Source organism: Meleagris gallopavo, chromosome 3, assembly GCF_000146605.3.
Source record: "Meleagris gallopavo isolate NT-WF06-2002-E0010 breed Aviagen turkey brand Nicholas breeding stock chromosome 3, Turkey_5.1, whole genome shotgun sequence".
NCBI lineage: Eukaryota > Metazoa > Chordata > Aves > Galliformes > Phasianidae > Meleagris > Meleagris gallopavo.
The window spans coordinates 2,497,785-2,518,071 of record NC_015013.2 but is presented as its reverse complement, the minus strand read 5'-3'; the positions used below and the strand labels follow the sequence as shown (position 1 = coordinate 2,518,071).

At 37.8% G+C, this 20,287-nt stretch overlaps 2 protein-coding genes across 3 annotated transcripts in view; one reads left to right on the top strand and one right to left on the bottom strand.

Annotated features, from left to right (window-relative positions):
* The window catches only part of BRD9 (bromodomain containing 9), a 21,229-nt gene extending 21,069 nt beyond the window's left edge, over nucleotides 1–160 (bottom strand). Inside the window, exon 1 of the mRNA XM_019613681.1 lies at nucleotides 1–160. This exon is cut by the window's left edge and continues 7 nt beyond it. Coding sequence (XP_019469226.1) covers nucleotides 1–63 — 63 coding nt within the window. The 5' untranslated portion in view covers nucleotides 64–160.
* The window catches only part of TRIP13 (thyroid hormone receptor interactor 13), a 15,833-nt gene extending 1,290 nt beyond the window's left edge, over nucleotides 1–14,543 (top strand). The window contains exons 1-14 of one of the 2 annotated variants that reach the window (XM_003204705.4): nucleotides 180–413; nucleotides 530–632; nucleotides 2,195–2,360; nucleotides 2,649–2,778; nucleotides 4,372–4,427; nucleotides 5,856–5,946; nucleotides 7,451–7,523; nucleotides 8,337–8,400; nucleotides 8,664–8,750; nucleotides 11,457–11,563; nucleotides 12,592–12,745; nucleotides 12,919–13,031; nucleotides 13,740–13,809; nucleotides 14,279–14,543. In XM_003204705.4, the coding sequence (XP_003204753.1) occupies nucleotides 541–632; nucleotides 2,195–2,360; nucleotides 2,649–2,778; nucleotides 4,372–4,427; nucleotides 5,856–5,946; nucleotides 7,451–7,523; nucleotides 8,337–8,400; nucleotides 8,664–8,750; nucleotides 11,457–11,563; nucleotides 12,592–12,745; nucleotides 12,919–13,031; nucleotides 13,740–13,809; nucleotides 14,279–14,374 (1,299 nt within the window). In that variant the 5' untranslated portion in view covers nucleotides 180–413; nucleotides 530–540 and the 3' untranslated portion in view covers nucleotides 14,375–14,543. Of the gene's footprint in view, nucleotides 1–179; nucleotides 414–529; nucleotides 633–2,194; nucleotides 2,361–2,648; nucleotides 2,779–4,371; nucleotides 4,428–5,855; nucleotides 5,947–7,450; nucleotides 7,524–8,336; nucleotides 8,401–8,663; nucleotides 8,751–11,456; nucleotides 11,564–12,591; nucleotides 12,746–12,918; nucleotides 13,032–13,739; nucleotides 13,810–14,278 lie in introns of those variants that run through there. The other variant, XM_010708259.3, reaches the window with a different exon arrangement.
* Nucleotides 14,544–20,287: the final 5,744 nt, after the last annotated feature.

Below are 20,287 nucleotides of genomic sequence, written 5' to 3'. Positions count from 1 at the left end.
GGTGGTTGAAGCCGACCGCCACTCTGCCTTGTCTGCTTTATGCTTTTTGTGCTTCTTCCCCATCGCAAAGCCAAGCCCGACGGCTACAACCTCCCCTCCCCCTCCGGAAACGCTCCTTCTCTGAGGAGGAAGATCCAGGTCAGGGGACGCAAGGCGGGGCTCACAGGGCAGCGCGCCGCTTTTCGAACGGGCTGTGGTGGCGGCGGCGCCTCGGCTGTCCCGCGTGCTCCAGAACGGCAGCCCTCGCAGCCGTCCGCGCGCGGAGGGGATAAAGAAGGTGCTCGTTCCTCAGCTCGCCCGACTTCAAGTCACCGTCCTCGGGGCCCCGTCCGACTTGAGCTCCTTTCCGTGCTGCTAACGCTGAGCGAGGAGCGGGCCGAGTGCCTGTTTATTGCAAAAGAAGGAAGGAAGGGGTGCGTTGATGGTCACGAAGGGCTGGGGGACGTGGTGTTCCCGTGCGAAGAGGGGCTGTTTGCGTTGCTGGCTACAGCAGTCACTGAGAACCTGTTTGTTGCCACTTTCTCCTTAGGAGTGAGAAGGATGGATGAAGCGGCTGGAGAGTTGAAGCAAGCCCTCCCAAACGCGTGTGATAACGTTCAGATACACGTGGAAGTTCATCGGAAATCAAACAGGTCTCTCTCGGCTTTTAGGCTTTGTGACGCCTTGCTGTGAATTTTTGGTTTGAATAATTGAAAAAGCGTACGTGCGTGAAAACAGGAAAGGGAATGAAGTGTGTTGGAAAGGGTCTCTGAAAACTGTCTTGAGCCAATTTAGTCCGAAGGCAGAGCCTTCAGGTTTTTCACATATATTGATTAATAGATTGAGATTACTTGGTCACTCAGGACAACTGATCAGGTGTTTGACCCACCTGCCTCACTCCAGGAACTGTTTTGTGTTGCTGACTAGAACTTTGCTTACTGCAGCTTGTGTCTGTTGCACACACAGCAGTCTTGCTCTGCATTCTCTTAACAATCAGTGAGTTTTTCTGTGTCTGTGAAGTATTTCTGCAGCTTGGAGCTGAACAAAACCTTTTCTCTTCTTCACATCTTGTTGGTGGCTGTCTTTTGGGCTTGCTCTAGTACACTTAAATCTTTTACAGCAGAGCCCCAAACTACTCACAGTAATGCCTAGGTGTGGCTTAACAAACAGCCAGAATCACAAGTCCTTTTCAGCAGTTGCTTTTTGTCTAGTTGGCCTCCGGTCTGTTATCTGGGCAATAGATGCAGAGGCAAGACTTCACTTTGACTTTTGTTGAATTTCCAGAGATTTTTGCTAAACCTTATCTCTAGTCTGCAGTAGTCCTTCTGAAAGCTTTGCTTTCTAGTATATAGATAGTCCTCTCTGCTCTAGCATCACCCATAAATTTAATGCAGTTGCATTCCATCCCATTGTCCAGTGTGTTAATGAAGATGCAAAAATAACGTTGGTCCCAACATTAATCATTCCCTACTCCCTCCCTGCCTCACATACTTGCTGCTCCACTTGGCCTTCTAATCACTCTGAACAGGACAGTCCAGACACCTTGTCCATTTGTCCACTCCTTGTCTTACTAGTTTGTCTGTTGGGATTAAATGGGTGAGTATATTAGGGCCCTGTTAAGAAATATCCACTGCTTTGATGAAGAGGGTCTTCATCAGGGTTGAAAGACAAGATTCTGGACTCAAATTTTAAAATTAACACCTTTCTAGAATCTTAAAATGCTCTTCCTTTTCCTGTAGTTTTCACCTGTTTTACTGGAATTCTCCTTATATTTCTAGACAGAGGCAGGCTATCAATTTTTCATAGGAGTGAGGAGGTAATTGAGCTTCCAAGCTAATTTCAGTCTAGTAGTTTGGCTTTGAGTTTTTCTAATATTCATAGTAAAATTCAGTCAACATTTTGATACATATTGATTTCTGTTCTTGGAAATGTCTAGCTTTGTTATCCCACGACCCCTGATTTGATTGCAAACAGATTGAACAATGTTTTCTGGCTTGTAATATCAAAGTTATTACTTTGCAAACAAACTAAATTTATTTGTTTGTTTCTGCAGAACGTTACTGCATTTGGTGTGTGTAGTAGTTTGTTTTGAATGGAGGCTATTTTCCATGGAGGGAGGCTTACTGCAGTATATAAAACGTTCTATTTCAGATATTAGATATTACTTGTCTTCTAAAGGTTAATGCCATAAATAATGCTGTTTCTTTCTTATTAGTACGGCAAAGAAAGAAGATATCAGGATGAGTGTCCTAAAACTGTTGAGCAGACATAACATTGTATTTGGTGATTACAAATGGACGGAATTTGATGATGGCTTCCTTAACAGCAATGTGCAATCTGTGTCAATTGTGGATACAGAGCTGAAATTGAAAGAAAGACAGGTATCAATAAAAAATGTACAGTTTTGTTCATATGCATATGAGCTAATTGTGGGTAGTGGTAGCCTAAGAACACGTGCTGGATGTGTAGAAGAAGGTAGTATCTTGTACTAGACCAACTGGCATAAACAGGGAAAAGTTTTTTGAACTTACATCTCATTATTAAGGTCTGAAACAGAAACAGTAGGTTTCAAAACTGAATTTTGGCTGAGTGCTGTAACTTTTATATCTTCTAATTATCTCTGAAGTGAGAAATACGATGTATTGAAAGTCTTTTTACATCTCTCCTAGCCTATTGATTTGAGCAAAAGCAGTCTTTCCATTCATATTTTTCATCTGAATGAAGAAGGGCCAAGCGTTGAAAACTTGGAAGAAGAAAATGAGGATATTGTTGCAGCTAACCACTGGGTGCTACCTGCAGGTACCCACCTGATAATTCTGAAAGATCCAGAGCAATTACAATGAAAGAAAAACATGGAAAGGCTAGAAGTGTTTGTAGGGTTATTTTTTAAAGGTAGTATGCATATTGACTACATAATTTTGTCCTTTGTGGATGGAAACATTCTCTGGAATTTTTTAGTGGTTTTGATTGAGTCACTAAGGTGATCCTACGAAGTGCTATTTTTTCCTGTAATTGTGGTTAAAGTAATTGATCCTGTGGAATAAAACCTGAAAATATATAGTCAAAATCACAAATGCTTAACCCTACAGGCATCAAATTTTAATTTGATGACCTACAATAAATTCATCATTTTAAATACTGGCTTTCCAGAGCCCACAGCTAGCTACCAGCCAGCAAGGCAGTGCTGCTGCTGTTGCATTCTTAAACAGAAGCCAATGGTCTGGCAACACTTGAATCTCTGTATAAAACCTTTATCAAAACCACAACAGAGAATGTCCAAGAGCTGGAAGTGCCTTGTTAACATGATTCTTTGTAGGTTCCTGATTCTTGCATCTTTTGCCTTTCTTTTTCTTTCTTTTTTTTTTCCCCTATGAGAATTAATTTTTGAAATAATTTCAGTTTGCTTCCTGTATGATTGTGTTGAAAACCTGGTAATCTGGGGAAAAGCCTGAGATTTTAAACAAATAACACTATCCTGAATTTCTTTTGACAACTAAATCATAAAATACACTTGTTCATAAAGCCATGTGCTAGCAACATATTGCAAAGAAAATTGGAACAAGTTTTCAATTAGATATTATTTTTGCTATTGTCAGTAACTCAATATCTTGCTTTCAGTGAATTTGCAGATTGTTTTTCTAAAGGAAACAATAATTTGCCTAGAGAGGAAATGTGAAGCTTACATCACATGTATGAAGTAAGCTTTTTCCCCAGGTAGGAGCAAAGAAATTGAAGAGATACAGTCCTCAAAAGGTTTCTGGAAAGAGTAATGGTTTCTTCTGCAACAAAGCAAGGCCTAAGGTTATTACTGTCTTGTGCCTGTTGAGGTTGGACTCTGTATCTGGAAGAAGTATAGATGTGAGTGTGAGGCCAAAGAGGGAGTGTGAGTCATGTTGTGAAAAGTGTAAATATTTACAATGTTTCTCTTTGAGGAGAATTCAGTCCATAATGTCCATTGGACATTCCCATTATATTATGGTTTATAATTCTTCATCACAGTCTTTTTTTACTTTTTCCTGCTGTAAGGTAGAAAGCAACTGCTGGAAACAGTTGATTTGATCAGAACTATGGTTTTGTAAAATACATTATTCAACTGTTTTTCATTTTCTTCCTCTATCTGTTGATGATATTTTTAAGAAATGTTGAATATAAGTTTATATATATGTACTATGTATATATAATATTCTATGCATTATTATATATGCATATGTAATATATATAAATTTAAGTGTAGAGCCCTTAGAAAGTAGGGTTTGCTTTTTGAGAAAATAATCCATATATTTTTTCCATATATTTTGATTGCTGTCCTAGATCTGTTCTTATCCTTAATTTTGTCCGAGAGTTACTGAATTGATTTGCCTTAAACACATGTGTAATGTATTGCTTTCACAGCTGAATTCCACGGCCTTTGGGAAAGTCTTATATATGACACTGAAGTAAAATCACATGTAAGTAGAAAATTGGTAACAAAATTGCTTGAGGAGAAGTAAGATTTGAAATGTACCCAGCCTGAAGTAGCCACATTGTATGGAGAATTTACTTGGCAATTAGCAGCTTGAGAGATAATTCTGATGTCTGCTTAGTACACTCCTACACTGTAAAGGGTGGCATAGTTTTAGTTATTTTGCAGTCTTTATATATTTATCAAAATTTCTGTGTATTTTTAGTAATTCCTTACTTAAATGTAACTGTTGTATGCTTAACAAAAGAAGACAAAGTTGACATTTTAAGATTAATCATCGTATCTCAAATGTGTATTAGTAGACACTACTGCAAAACCTGCACCACAAAAAAAATACACATATATACATATATATCTCAGTTCCCATATTAGAAGTTTCACTGATGATCATTCCAGATATTATACTTCATTTCTTCAGATGTGTTTGCTCAGTTAATTAAAAAAGTGAAGGAACTTCACTTTTCCAGCTTTTTGTAAAAGTTATTCAGGTGAATATTCATTTTTTTTTTATGCTATGGAGCTGGCTGAGTGTGGTTGGATTTTGCAGACTCTGAAATGATTCCTGTTAAGTTTCAAAATAGAATTTGTCTTTCTCAGGATATTACTGGCAAATATGCTTGATGAAGCTCAGCTTTTTTTTTTTTTCCCCTGCTGTGTAATTGCTCCATCTTGTGGCAGGAATACTATTTTATTGTCTTATTAATTCAGGTGATCAAAAGCATTACAGGTAACAGTAATAAAATGAAAAGATGTCGAGTGTTAAATGAGGGTTGAAATCTGAATAGATTAATACCTCAGGTGAATATTCATGTAATTGAAGAAATTCTCTACTTGTGTGTTCTAGATAATTCTGCAGTGAATTAATATTTTATTTAGAAGTAAACATTCAAGGAAAGTATATGCAACTTAATTTATTTGGAAGGATGGCAAGTCTACAAACACCTGATAGAAATACAAAAGCAACTAAAATGTGGCAGTAACTGCTTTGTTTAGTGAGTTGACCACAACAGACTAAACAGATATGTAGCTGTAATAACAATTAAACGACAGTATGGGTCTCTGACTGTACTTGGGATCTGAACTGAACTGAGTATACACTAGAAGGGGGACAGTGAAAAATGAAAATAATGTCACGTCTGTAAAGCATTTAGTTTACGGATGTAAAGGTTCTGAAATCCATTTGTGGCCAGTGCATGCTTTCTTTCTTTTTTTTTTTCCTGAGGGCAGGAAGAAAGTGAATTTCCAGCCTTTACAGAGAAACTGTGGTCTAAGACTGAAAGACTTAAAACCAATTTTTGTTGTCGTTGTTAGGGTACGCAGTAGAGATAATTAGGAGATTGCATCCGTTTGTAATTGTATTTGCTGATATGTCTCTAATTTGTATGTCTTTTTTTTTCCCCTACTCATCTATTAGTTACTTGATTATGTCACGACAACATTACTATTTTCTGACAGAAATGTTGACAGCAACCTGATATCATGGAACAGAGTTGTTTTGCTGCATGGTAAGAATTGTCTATCTTAAAATAAGTTGATGCACTGACAATCTGTTTATGCTTCCCTTCAGGAAAAACTTGTGTAGTTCTTCATGTAATGAAATTATGTGTTCCTGTGTTACAGTAAGCAGTGCTTCTAGATATATTCTTTCTGTAGCACAAAGTTCTGTGAAAAGTAATATCAGAATAAAATCAGTGTTCATACTTACTATACTTTGCAGAAATTTAAATTGTAACATTTTATAAATAGAATAACAATAATCAATGCTCTTCATTTGAATTTTTAAGAATTTTTTTTATAAAGTGCAAAAAATATTGCAGATACTGTGCACATCAAGAACCAGTTTGATGACAGTTCTTTGCAGTATTAAAATTCCTTAATTATGTCTCCTTTATGAAAACTTTTGAGGAAACTGAGAAATTTATTCAAGTGTTCTAAGATCACTAAGTTCTGTTGTCGAGTATGAAGGCAGTACTCTCACTTACTCTGACTGAAATTGTAATGTTCAGTCAATCCAAGCTTACTATAATATTAATTATAAATGAGATTGACATCAACTGAATCAGTTTTGCTGCAAATTGCAGCTTGATATTGATTGATTACAATTTTGTTAACCAGATTGATATTAAAAAAATAACACTTATAACAAACATTTCCATGATGACCTTTTAATTCTACATAATTTGTAGTGTTTAATGCACCAAGATTTTCTATGTGTATATATATACATCCAAATACATATATGCAGTGTATATATATATACACACGTGTAAAACTGTAGTAATGAGCTCTTTATTGTGACCATAATAAAGTCATTACTGGAAAATCCCAAACTCTCATAGTGATAGATACCACATTTATGCTATAAAGGCAGTACTAACTTTGAATAGAAGTTCTGTCAGCTATCTGCTGTTACCTGTTGTTTAGAACCCAAAAGTCAATCTCTATACATTCATATTCTGTTCAACTGTGTTTTTCTGTTTGGAGAAAATCTTCATGGCTTTTCTGTAGGGCATCATGGCAACAACAAAAGGTTTGTTGTGCAGTATACTTCCTAAGGTACTCTTAGTTGCCTCATAGTGGAGATTCAGAGAATGTGAACAGTTGATCGAACCAGACATGATGGGTTTTAGTTTTGTATGCTAGCAGGCTATGTTTCAGAAAGATAAAAGTTTAAGCACAGGTTTTTCAGAATGCTAACATACAAAAGCCCAGCAAGAGCAAAACACTTTGTTCTAATGTTGTTTGATTATTTTAACTCTATGGTGTCTGTGTACAAGCTTGTATACTAGCCATACTACTAATTGAAAATGATGCAGCTTCAGAGCTTCTGGTGCACGGCTCTAGAATGGTAATTGGTGTCTTCTCAGAATACCCTGATATTCCCAGTCCTTGTCTACTGTTGTCTGCAATTAGTGCTTTAATGAAATACAGTAGTTAAAAAGACATTTTGTCATCAACAACCTGATGTAGATTCTTTGTAATATGTGTATGAATTTGATTTGAATCCAGGCCCTCCTGGAACTGGTAAAACCTCTCTCTGCAAAGCATTGGCTCAGAAGCTGACGATACGACTATCGTACAGGTGATCTTTCTGGAATTTCTTCACTTTAGCTAGTTGTTCTTAATTGTTCTTTTCAGTAGCCCAAAGATGTGTAATACTTTATTTCAAGTGCTGACATACATGGCTCTGCATTTGCAATAAAATTGATCCAATATAAAAGAGAGATAGATAGAGTATTATAAATCCTTCTGAATGTGTAATGGTTTGTGTCAGATTGTGAAAAACAAATTCAAATGGCAATATAGTCGTTTGTTTGTGCTCATAATATACATCTGTGAAGATTAAAGAGTGAAGTATCACAGAGTATTTAGCCTATTATTTGTATATTCATGTTCAAGAAAACCTGCTTTTAGTAGGTACCAGTGTGTTTTGTACTGGAATTCTCTGAATGCTGAAGTCTGTATATTGGATATATCAGACAAGTAATGAAGTTAACTATAAACTTCTTAGCAACTAGTAGCTGAATAAAAAACCTTCAGACAGTAAATAAACTTCACGATCTTACTTGGTATACTGAAAATAATGTTATATGAACAGAGGAATGAACTCATTAACATGGAAACAGTTTACTAAACTGTATAGAAGTAACAAATCAAAAAAATGAAGAAATCCTGGTAGTGATTTATTGTGAAGAGCTATGGTGAGACAAGTTTCTGGAAATTATAATTAAAAACGAACCAAATGTTGTGTTTTTAGAAGTAAGTGAATTGAAGTACTAATTAAAAAAAATTCCATGGTTGAAGTGGAGGGATTAAGCCTTAGGGGAGTTACTGACCTCACTGACTTATTTACAGTGAAATAGAGTTGATGCTTACTTTTTCCTTTGTATTTTAGGTATAGATATGGACAGTTAATTGAAATAAACAGCCATAGTCTTTTCTCTAAATGGTTTTCTGAGGTATGTATTGATGTAGTAATTAGTAAGTCAACTCTAACTTAGTATAAATTAAACTGTATCTATTGAGCTTGGTTCATAACATTAGTGTTTGCACCAAAGATTATTTGGGATACTTAATGTGCTTGAAAATAATTAAATAGAGGCTATATTAGAGATTTACTTTAAAATAAACAATGAAAAGTAGTTTTCCATTGCTCAACTTGGAAAGACTTGAAAAGTCTGCTAAGGAAATAGTTAAATATATGCATATGACCTCTTTCTAGAGTGGCAAGCTTGTAACCAAGATGTTCCAGAAGATTCAAGAGTTAATTGATGACAGAGATGCTCTTGTGTTTGTACTGATCGATGAGGTATGATTCTAATAGTATTGATGCATGTAAAACTTAGCAGAAAGTTTTTAATTATGAGTAGGAATTCTTAAAGGACATTAAAATAATAATACTTAGGCTTTTTTGTAAACCACATAATTTTGTACAAAAGAATGAATTTTAATATTGACTGGAAGATTTGAGAGATCTCAAAAAGACACATTGTGATTTAGCAGACATATTCCAGCTGAAAATGAAGCAAAATCTTTCTTGGTGAGACAGTGGAGGTGAACCACTGGTTCACGCTGAAATGTACTGCCTACTGCCTCACTGTGCTGTGCTCTTATCTACTGTTTGAATGTTTCAGCCTTTACAGCCATACCACCAACATCCACCTTGGACATCATGGGCCAGTACAATCAAACAGGAAGCATTAGTTTTGGAGCAGCCCTCACAAAATATGCACTATCAATAATATAAGTAACAAAACATTGAAATTTTTTAATGTTTTTGTTTAACATACCTTTTTAAAAAAGGAAGAAAAACAGAAAACTAGAGGATTTTTTTTGTTTTTGTTGTTTGTTTGTTTGTTTGTGAAATTAACACATCAGTCTGGTTTGGTGGCAGTAGTTGCAATTCTTAGTAGATCTCCAGGTGTTCATCAGAGATTTTTGATGAAATTTGACTCCTCCTTTACCTCATCCCTGAAAACACGGTCCATGGGACCAGAGGCAATACATTCATGGGTTTTGAGGGAACTAATGGATGAAGTTGCCAAGCTAGTATCCATCATATTTGAAAGATTATGGCAGTCTGGTGAACTTCCCACTAACCGGAAAAGGGGAAATATAACTGCGTTTTCAAGAAGGGGAAAAAAAGATCCAAGGAAATACAAGCCAGTCAGTCTCACCACTGTGCCTGTCAAGGTCATGGAGAGATTGTGCTGAAGGCCCTAGTCATGCACATGGAAAATAAAGATGAGGTGTTTGGTGGTAACCAACATGGATTCACCAAGGGCAAGTCATGCCTAATGAACTGGATGGCCTTTTGTGATGGAGTTATAGCATCAGTGGATAAAGTAAGAACAACTTATGTCATTCACCTGGACTTGTGCAAAGCATTTGACATGGTCCCACACAACATCCTGGTCACCAAATTGGGGAGAAAAGGATCTGATGTACTCACTGGATAAAATTGTCTGGATGGCTGCATTTAGAGTTACGGTCAATGACTCAATGTTCAATTGGAGACCAGTGATGAGTGGTGTTCCTCACAGATCAGTGCTGGGTCTGGTGCTGTTTAACATCCTTATAGCATGGACAGTGTGATTGAGTACACTCTCAGCAAGTTTGCAAGCTGAGTGGTGCAGCTGACAAAGTAGAGGGAAGGGCCACCCAGAAGGACAGGCTTGAGAGCTGGACCCATTCCAAGCTTGAGTTCAGCATGGCCAAGTGCAAGGTCCTGCACCTGGATCGGGGCAATCCCAAGCACAGATACAGGTTGAGTGGAGAAGGGCTTGAGGGCAGGCCTGAGAAGAGGATTTAGGGGTATCAGTTAATGAAAGTCTCAACATGAGCCAGCAGTGTGTGCTTGTAGCCCAGAAGGCCAATCGTATCCTAGGTTGCATCAAGAGAAGCGTGACCAGCAGGTTGAGGCAGGTGATTCTGCCCCTCTGCTCTCATGGGTCCCCACCTGAAGCACTGCATCCACTTCTGGGGCCTCCAACACAAGGACATCAAGCTATTGGAGCAGATCCAGAGTAAGGCCACAAAGATGATCAGACGGCTGGAGCACCTTCTCTACAGGGACAGGATGAGAGAGTTGGGGCTCTTCAGCCTATGGAAGGTCTGGAAGGTCCAGAGGGACCTTATAACAGCCTTGCAGTACCTTAAGCAGACCTACAGGAAAGCTGGGGAGGGACTTTCATTGAGGGCAAGTAGTGACAGAACAAGGGGAAATGGCTTGTAACTGGATGAGGGTAGATTTTAACTAGATATTAGGAAGAAATTCTTTACTGTGAGGGTAGTGAGACACTGGAACAGGTTGCCCAGAGATGATGTGGATGCCCCACCCTGGAGGCATTCGAGGCCAGGCTGGAGGAGGCTTTGAGCAACCTAGTCTAATGGGAGGTGTCCTTGCCTAAAGCACAGTGAAAGCACAGCTGCTTATTTGTTCTTTACAGTTCAGAGCACTGTGTTTTGCCAATGTATAAAAATGCATGCAGTTATTTGCCATCACTTGAGTCAGCATTGCTCAGCACTATTCTCCCCTGTTTTCAGCTGGCAGTGCATTAATGGCACACTGGTTGTTGTTGAGCAATGGGTGCGTGCCGGAGGTCACTCCGTGGAAAAGAGCCACTGCCTTTACGGTGCGTGGCAGGGGCAGGAAGCATTGCCAAGTGAGCAAGGCTGCAAGTTGGACGTGCCTGATTTAGTTCTTCAGTACTTCATTAGCTTTCTTATTTGAAGTTCCTATTGCAAAGCTTGTTTTAAATAAAATTTGTTTATTTTATCCTTTTTATTTCCCTTTCTTCCTTGATGTTCTCTTCACTCTCTCTCTTAATTTCTACCTAACCAAAGATTCTGAAGTTTAAATTTCAGATACTAAACTGGATCTGAAGGTGTACTGAATTACTTGGTTACTGACAGCATTCCAAATGTGCAATGTTTTGCGTGTGAGCGTTGGGATTGTTTTTTAGGGATGGAGTTCTGCTGTTTCTTGAAAGTTCTGTGCTTTGGGTTTTTGTAGGTGGAGAGCCTCACAGCAGCCCGCAGTGCCTTCAAGGCAGGCACAGAGCCTTCAGATGCTATTCGTGTAGTGAATGCTGTTCTGATGCAAATAGATCAGATTAAAAGGTAAATTCATTTTATTGCAACAGCAAAAGGTAACTGATGTAACTCTAAATCTTAATTCATATTTGGAACACTAATCCAAATTGGTTAACAAACGATTCTTCATTAATGGTGCTAATTGTGAAAAGAAATTTGAATCATCCACTAGAACATTTTGCCTGTTAGTAGGTGAACTAATCTGGGTATGATAAACTACAGATAATATAATTTCATTAAAGCTGCAGAGGGATGCAGCACGGATGGTCATCATATCTACTTTGGAGAGATAAGAATAAGATCAGTGAAGAATGTGTTCGTCATTAACAGCTTCAGAATATCAGTCTAAAGCAGACTTGTACAACATGTTGCTTATAAGCAATCATTAATGGTTCTTGGTCCACTTTGTTGGATTTAATACGGCACATCTCTTGTTTTATTATGGCCACTTCCTCCTTGGGCAGACTTGGCCCTGTTGGCACAAAGACAGGTGTCCTGTTATTTGGCCTTATGTTGCTGCTAATTAAAGATAAGTAGTTTATTCAAACACAATACAAAAGCTTCATTGAAAAATAGCTGTGGTTAAACCTTTTCTTTATATTTTTGTTAGAGTAAAAAGTTACTTCTCTTTTAAGCTCACTTTCATGTCATGCAGTGTTGAATGTGTCATGTTAGCAGTTACACTACATACTTCCTTCTGAAGTGAAATGGAAAACACATAGATAAAATATTCCAATTTACAAGTCTAAATTTTGTAACTTTATGGCAAAAACTATGCTGTTACACTCTCTTCATGCAAAGTAGTCAGTGTGTACGACTTCTAAAATAGAGTCGAGAAACTATGGATACTTTCAAAATAGCTGAAGGAAAGAGGCTATGTGTTGAAGAGATTAGTTATAGCTATTGAAGAGCATGTAATTATTAGCTGATAAGAGTGATGCAACTGTTGATTGCATGAAATGTCTTGAGTCATAAGAAGAAAGGTATCCATTTGCCAGTGCCAAGTGGAGCCAGTTTATGTACGTGTGACCTAAGAATGTGCTTTTATCTTGAAGGTATCCCAATGTAGTTATCCTGACTACTTCAAATATTACAGAGAAAATTGACATGGCATTTGTAGACAGAGCAGATATAAAGCAATACATTGGCCCTCCATCTGCTGCAGCAATATTCAGAATATATCTTTCTTGCCTGGAAGAGCTGATGAAGGTAATATTTTGAAAGTAGAACTATAAAACATCTTTTTGTTGATGTTTTCATCAAACTTCCTAAATAACAAAAACACACAAATTTTATTCCTTCTCTGTATTTACACTCTTAAAATTTAATTTTCAATGATTTTTTTAAGGTTTCATACTACAATGTATAACTCTTCTTTCTAGTGCCAAATAATATATCCTCGACAGCATCTCTTGTCACTCAGAGAGTTAGAAATGATTGGATTTGTAGAAAATAATGTGTCCAGGTTAAGTCTGGTACTAAAGGAAATCTCAAGGTAATATTTTTTTAAATTCTACATGATAAGTGTATGTGTGTGTGTATGCATTCATATTTATATATAAACGAATTGTGAAATTATGTCCAGAAGTATTGAATTTAGTAATAGCTAGAGCTCTGAAACATCTTCAGCTTATTTTGTTGTTTGGGGTTTTGTTTGTTTTGTTTTGTTTAATATAGTTGTGGTTAGTGCAAAACATCAGCAGATAAAAAGTGGAATTGTTTGGGATTTGCAAGTATTTCTTGGTATCAAATGTGACTGGGTTCTGCTCTGCCCTTTGAAATTCTCTAGACAAACTGCTGTCTGACTTAATGAGATGCCTGAAGTTTCAGTCGATATCATGGAATCATAGTTTGATCTTAAAGGTCCCTTCCAAACCAAGCTGTTTGCAAATCCTGACTAATAGATATCCTTCTCTGGATTCACGAGATACGTCACAGTTATTGTAGAGGGGCTTGATTGCATTGGTAGGCAAATGTGACTATGCTTTTTCTCTACTCTTTTTTTACTTTTTTGCACCATGTGGCCTCCCATACAATATCTGTTCATTTTCAGCTTATTTTAAAACTGCTGCAATTGAGCAAACAAGGTATTAAGACTTGAGTTTCATTAGAGTAATTTATGGGTGAAGGAGAATGGAAATGTCATCTTTTAAGAGTGAATATTTAGCATTTAAGCAGTGCTTATGTCTCTCTTCTACTATAGAAAAAGTGAAGGTCTTAGTGGCCGGGTCCTCAGAAAACTTCCTTTCTTAGCACATGCACTTTATATTCAAGTAAGTTTTTTTCTATTCTATACATTTTGGTTTGATTTTGAGCCAGGTAGGAAGACCTTTGAATGCTTGCCTGAAGTAAATGATTAGTCCTAAAACTTTTTGCTAATCTAAACTACAATTTTCTACTGCCATAATTTAAAATGAAATTGAAGAAGACTGATATCACTACTGACATACTGTGACAAACCATTAATATTTGTTCTCTCATGTTTCATTGCTGAAAGAAACCCCTATCTCTTCATCTTAGTACTAATTTGTTCAAAAATTTGTTGAAGCAAATTCTGAGTAATGTTGATTGACTCAAGACTTTACATAGTAAAGTTAAAGTCAAACTATTCTAGCTGGTTTATATGAGGTTTAGCATTTTGAATGTTTTATAACATGACAGATAAATATTTCCTTTTCAAATAACTGTGCTTTGTATGCCTATTGCTGTGATGGATCTAACAGGATATTTTCATGTTTTCAGTCCCCCAGTGTTACAATGACAACATTTCTTCAGGCTCTTTCACTTGTAGTAGACAAACAATTTGAAGAAAGAAAAAAACTTGCAGACTGTGTGTGATAGTTTACTGCTTTATACTTTTCTGTATTGTTACCATTGAAAAGTACTTAACTTTGCATACAAACTGTGTGCAATTTCTATGCATCTATAAAACAGATTGTCAAAACCTTACCAACCCTGGAATGCTTAATTCAGTTTTTCAAAACATTAATAAACAGTTTTTACAGCACACTGTGCAATTTTATTTCAATGCTGTGAGGCAATCAAAAATGTCCTTTTAGGAAGAATTTTTACATCACTTACAGTTACTGAAAGTGAGCAGGCTTCTGATCCTCGTGTCTTAACTTTCTATCCATAGATTAGTTTTTATACTTCCAGTTTCTTTCAAATTCTTGGAAGCAATAGAAATTCAGTATTTGATGTGTGTGCAGTAAATGTACTAATAATTACTTCTGAAATAATAATGAAACTAGAAACTAGAAACGACTTAAAGCGCTCAGTGATATGCAGACATTTTATACTGACATTCTTTTATCCTGAACCTGAATATCAAGGTTTTTTATTTTTATTACACCCTATTCATATTTTTAACTCAAGAGATCACTTAACTGAATTTCTGTAATACTACTTTTTTTATGATGCTGCAAGTAGACTGAAAAATAATTCACTGAAAAGTAACTAAAACAAGGGTTCTTCTTCAAAAGGCCAAAACATTAGCATCGTACTAGACACTGTGATCAACTCTGCCCCAACTAAAACCAGGATACTAACCTATAAATCTTAGTGTAACCTTAATACTATCCCCAATCCCTAACACAAGCCCCAATCTGAACTGTAACCCAAATCATATACGTAACTCTTACCCCTAAATATAAACCTAACCCTAACAGGAATCCTAACCCTACACTTAAACATTAACCCTAATCTGTACTTCTAACCCTCAAGTCTAATCCTATTTCTAAACTCAAATTAAGCATTTACATAACTATAAATTTCACATTAATGATGATCCCTATCTCTGACAGGAATCCTAAATGGAACACTAATCCTGTACAAAACCATAACACTAAACCAAAACTTTAAACATAATCCTAATTATAATTCTAATCCCAAAAGTTTGTGTCAGCCTAACCCAAAAATGATAAACATAACTCTAATGGTAAAACTAAAACCAAATAAAAACCCTTGAGTCTGATCTCTAATGTTAAGCTCTAACCATTATGTTTAAAACTACCCCTAAGCCTAATGATAAATCTAACTTTAAAGAAAATCCCTAATAGTAATACCTAACAATCCTAAGCCTAAAGCTAATTGTAACTCCGTCTCTTTTTCTAATGCAAATCCGTAACTTGAACCATAGAGGTAGTCCAAACCCATTTTAAACCTAAACCCTAATCCTAAATTTAAACCAAAGGTAAACCCTAAAACTAACCCAATACCCCAAGCCTAATCTTAAAACCTAACCACAATTCTAAACCTAAAGATAACCCTAAGGCAATTACTAAATCTAACCCTTACCCTAATCCTTAACCTCTCCCTAAATGGAACCATGACTCTAAATCCTTACTCTAATGCCTTATGATAACTCTAACCCTACTGAAACTTAACACATGACTCTAACCCTAACCCAGAATTCCAAAATCTAACTCTAAGCATAACCCTAATAATAATAAACATAACCCTAAAAATAATAATAAACCTATCCATAAACTAGAACTAACAAGTAACCCCAATGCTAACCTTAACTCTAGCCATAATTATAACCCTAAACCTAATCCTAACATTTGCAGTAACCCAAATCCGAAGACTGTAACCCATGACTGTAACCATTACCTTAACATGTCAATGTCCAGCCTTTTGGCTTGTTTGGGCCACACTGAGTGACTAGGAATTGCCTTAGGCTGGATACACAAAGGTTGCTCCAAAAGTAATGTCTCTTATGTTTCCAGAGAACTACAACGGATAACAAGGAGTACAATAACATTGTTTGATCGAGTAAAATCACAGCTACAAAGCACTATTTTTCAACACAGTCACCACCATTAGATATGCGTTTTTGCCAGCAATGAACAACAGCCTGTATGTTGTACTGCTACTGTCACCACTGCTGAAACACACCACCCACCACTTCGCTGTGTGTTCACATCCACTGCTGGTTCCCATAAGCATTCAGCAAGTGAAAGTCAACAGGTGCCAATTTTTCAGCGTGGAGAAATTCAATTCTACTCCTTTGCTTCATCTGCACTTCCATGTCAGGCATCATTTTGTCAGTCTGCCCTTCTGCTGCCCTCTCACACAGCAACAACATGGAACGGAATATTGGTGGCAATAAACCCAGTGGTTGCCTCTACCATGGTGAGCAGATAACGCTTACCATCGCGGATTCATGGCAAGGTGATATAATCAACCTGCCATGCCTCCCCATTTTTATACTTTTGCCATCGCCTTCCGCCCAGAGAGGTTTCATTCTCTTGGCTTGTTTGATTATGGCACATGTGTCACAGTCATGAATAACCTGTGCAATTGGGTCCATAGTTAAGTCCACCCCTCTTGTCTCCAGCCCATTTAAATGTTGCATCACTTCCTTGATGGCCCGAGGTTCATGGGCCCACCGAGATAGAAATAAATCAGCCTTCTGTTTCCAGTCCAAGTCTATGTAAGCCACGTCAGTTTTGGTAGCTCAATCTACCTGATGGTTATTTTGTTCTTCAGTAGCCTTACTCTGGGGCACATGAGCGTCTACATGATGCACTTTTACAACATACCCTTTATTCAGGCAGCAATGTCTTTCCACAGTTCAGCAGCCCAAATAGGTTTCCCCCTTTCTTGCCAGTTGTTTTGTTCCCACTGCTGTAACCACCCCCATAAGGCACTTGCCACCATCCATGAGTCAGTGTAAAGATAAAGCATTGGCCACCTCTCCCATTCAGCAACATCAGCCTTTACCTCTGCAAATTGGCTTCTTTCCCTTCAGTGGCCTCTGCAGCTTGTTGTTTAGGGCTCCACACAGCAGCTTTCCATCTGTAGTGTTTCTCCACAATGCAACATGCTCCATCAGTGAACAGGACAAATTTCTTTTCACTTTCTGGTAGTTCATTGTATAGTGGGGCCTCTTTAGCAGATGTTACCTCTTTTGCTGGTAATGTGCTGAACTTTTTGCCTTCAGGCCAGTCCATGATCACCTCTAGGATTCCTGGAAGGCTGAGGTTCCCCATCCGCGGCTCGTTGTGTAATCAGCACAATCCACTTACTCTAAGTGGCATCATTAGCATGATGGGCGGAGGGAACCTTTTCTTTAAACATCCAGTTCAGCACTGGCAGTCGAGGTGCCAGAAGGAGCTGTGTTTCAGTACCAACTACTACGGAAGCAGCCCGAACCCTCTGATACGTGGCTAAGATCTCCTTTTCAGTTGGAGTGTAGCCCTCTTCCGACCCCTTGTACGCCCGACTCCAAAATCCTAGGGGTCAGCCTCGGGTCTCTCCTGAGGCTCTCTGCCACAAACTCCAAGTGGGACCTTTCTCTTCAGCAGCAGTACAAAGAATGTTCTTTACATCCTGTCCCATCCATTCTGGCCCTAGGGACATAGCACGGGCTATCTCCTGTTTAATCTGCACAAATGCCTGCTGCTCAGGGCCCCACTTAAAATCATCCTTCTTCTGTGTCACCTGATAAAGAGGGCTTACAGTGAGGCTGTAGTTTGAAACAGGAATTCTCCAAAAGCCCACTACACCCAGAAAAGACTGCGCCTCTTTCTTGCTAGTGAGCAGAGGCATAGCAGCAACTTTGTTGATCACATCTGTGATGCTCATTTTGCCTTTTCTTTATATTTAGGAACTGAATTTCCAGTGTAGGCCCATTCCAGCTCACAGAAGAATTTTGAAAAATGTCAACAGTTTATGGGCCAGTTTGAATACCAGTAACAAAAATCATAAAACCATGAAAACACCCTATTGTCATAATCATAACTGTTATCACCTTAGGTGGCATCAGGAGACTTCACACAATATTTTGCTCACTAGCTGACAGTCCTTTTGGCTTGCTTAAGCAATTGCTTCTCCTGTTAGAATACATGAATATCTCTCAGATTATTTAAATAGTCCCATACAATCCACTTGCCATGTGGATTATAAAGCTTTCCTTTATCTCTTCAGCATATTGTTCTGCTTTTTTAAATTCTGCTAAGTTAGCCAGTACATAGCCACACTACTGCTACTGCTTCCACAACCCACTTTTTCCTGCCCCTCTCCTTTGTTTTTTTCATTAGAAGAAGTTCCTTCACATCTTTAGGGAGTGAAACTGTTCATAAAAATGTGCTGCATAAATAGTGTGTGTGAGCGAGATAATTTCTTGTTTTCCTAATCTGCTATAACTTCAGAAATTCTACCCTATGCCACAACGGAAATTGGATATTATGGCACATGGGAAATTTCTACGTTCAAGAGTGCAAGGGCACACATTACAGCCTCTCTATTTCTATGGGGGTTGGAATTAATATTTGAACCAAAAGACCGGGCACCAAGGTCATCCACTTAAAACACTGAAACCCAGAGTATTTCTCATGACGATTTATAATTGCAGAGCAAGTGGTTGAAATACATTTCTCACCTGAGAGTCAGAAATTAGCTTTGGCAATTTGGTACACAACATTATGTTCTGCTTCCGTTGATAATCTTAACTCTTCTCTATCTGAGTTGCTGTTTCCTACAACCTAGATGCGTTAACACTGAACTTTTTGCTCCCATATAAATATAAATATATAATAAATAAATGTAATATATATATATATATATATACTTTCTTTTTTAAAAGTCACCATCTGTCCTTAATGACTAATTGGAATATATGTATGTATATCAGCTATTATCATTCATGTGCTGATGAGTTTTTTCTGTCACGCAGGCCCCAATGCCTTGCAGGCACAATTCTTCGAGGGAAGGTTTATTTATCATTTATTTTTTTTACACAGTGTTATATAGTATGGAATATCCCTTTGGTCAGTTTAGGTCAGCTGTGCTGGTTGTGTCCCCTACCAGGTCCTTGTGCCCGCCAGCCCCCTTGCTGGCAAGACAATAGGAGAAGCTGAAAAAACTGAAACATTCCTGGCACTGTACAGCGCTGCTCAGCAACAACTACAACATCAGTGTGTTATCATCGTTTTTCTCCTAAAGCCAAAACATAGCATCAGACCACACGATATGAAGAAAATAACTCTGTCCTAGCTGAAACCAGGACAATCAGTTTTAGGAAGAGGCTTGATGTTAGCATTAGTCAGAATATGAAGGCTTAGGGTTGGGCCTAGATTTAATTTTAGGGCAATGGCCAGGGCTATTCTGGTCAGTGACAGAATTAATGTTAGAATATATGTCAGGGTTATGATTTCATTAAGGTTTAGGATTACTTTTAGGGTTGGCGTTTGGTAAGTGTTAGGCTTAGTTTTTGTGTTGAGGTTTGGATTAGGTTTCAAAATAGGGTAAGGGTTAAACTCTGCTGTAGGTTACAGTGAAGGTTAGGGTTGACTATAGGTTAGTGTTAGGTTTAGTCTTAAAAATCAAAAGTTAAGGTTTGGATTAGGTTTTGGATTAGGTTTAGGTTTTACGTTTGGTTTAGAGTTACGGTTAAGGTTTGTTTTAGGGTTAGGTTTAGTGTTAAGATTAGGGGTAGACTTAGGGTTAGGGGTTTTCTTAGGGCTAAGGTGTGGGTTTCTGCTAGGATGCTATCAAAATTTCTTCTACAGCTACAGTACAGAATACTTCCAAAAGCTCTGTGTCTGTAATACAGAAACATACACTTAATTTCAGTATACAGATGCACTATACATTTTTTTCAGAGTATATACACCAACCCCAAAGGTCAGTCTTGGGACCAGTGCTCTTCAACATCTTCATCAATGACAGATGATGGCATTGAGTGCACCCTCACCAAGTTTGCAGATGACACCAAGCTAAGCGATACAGTCGATACACTGGAAGGAA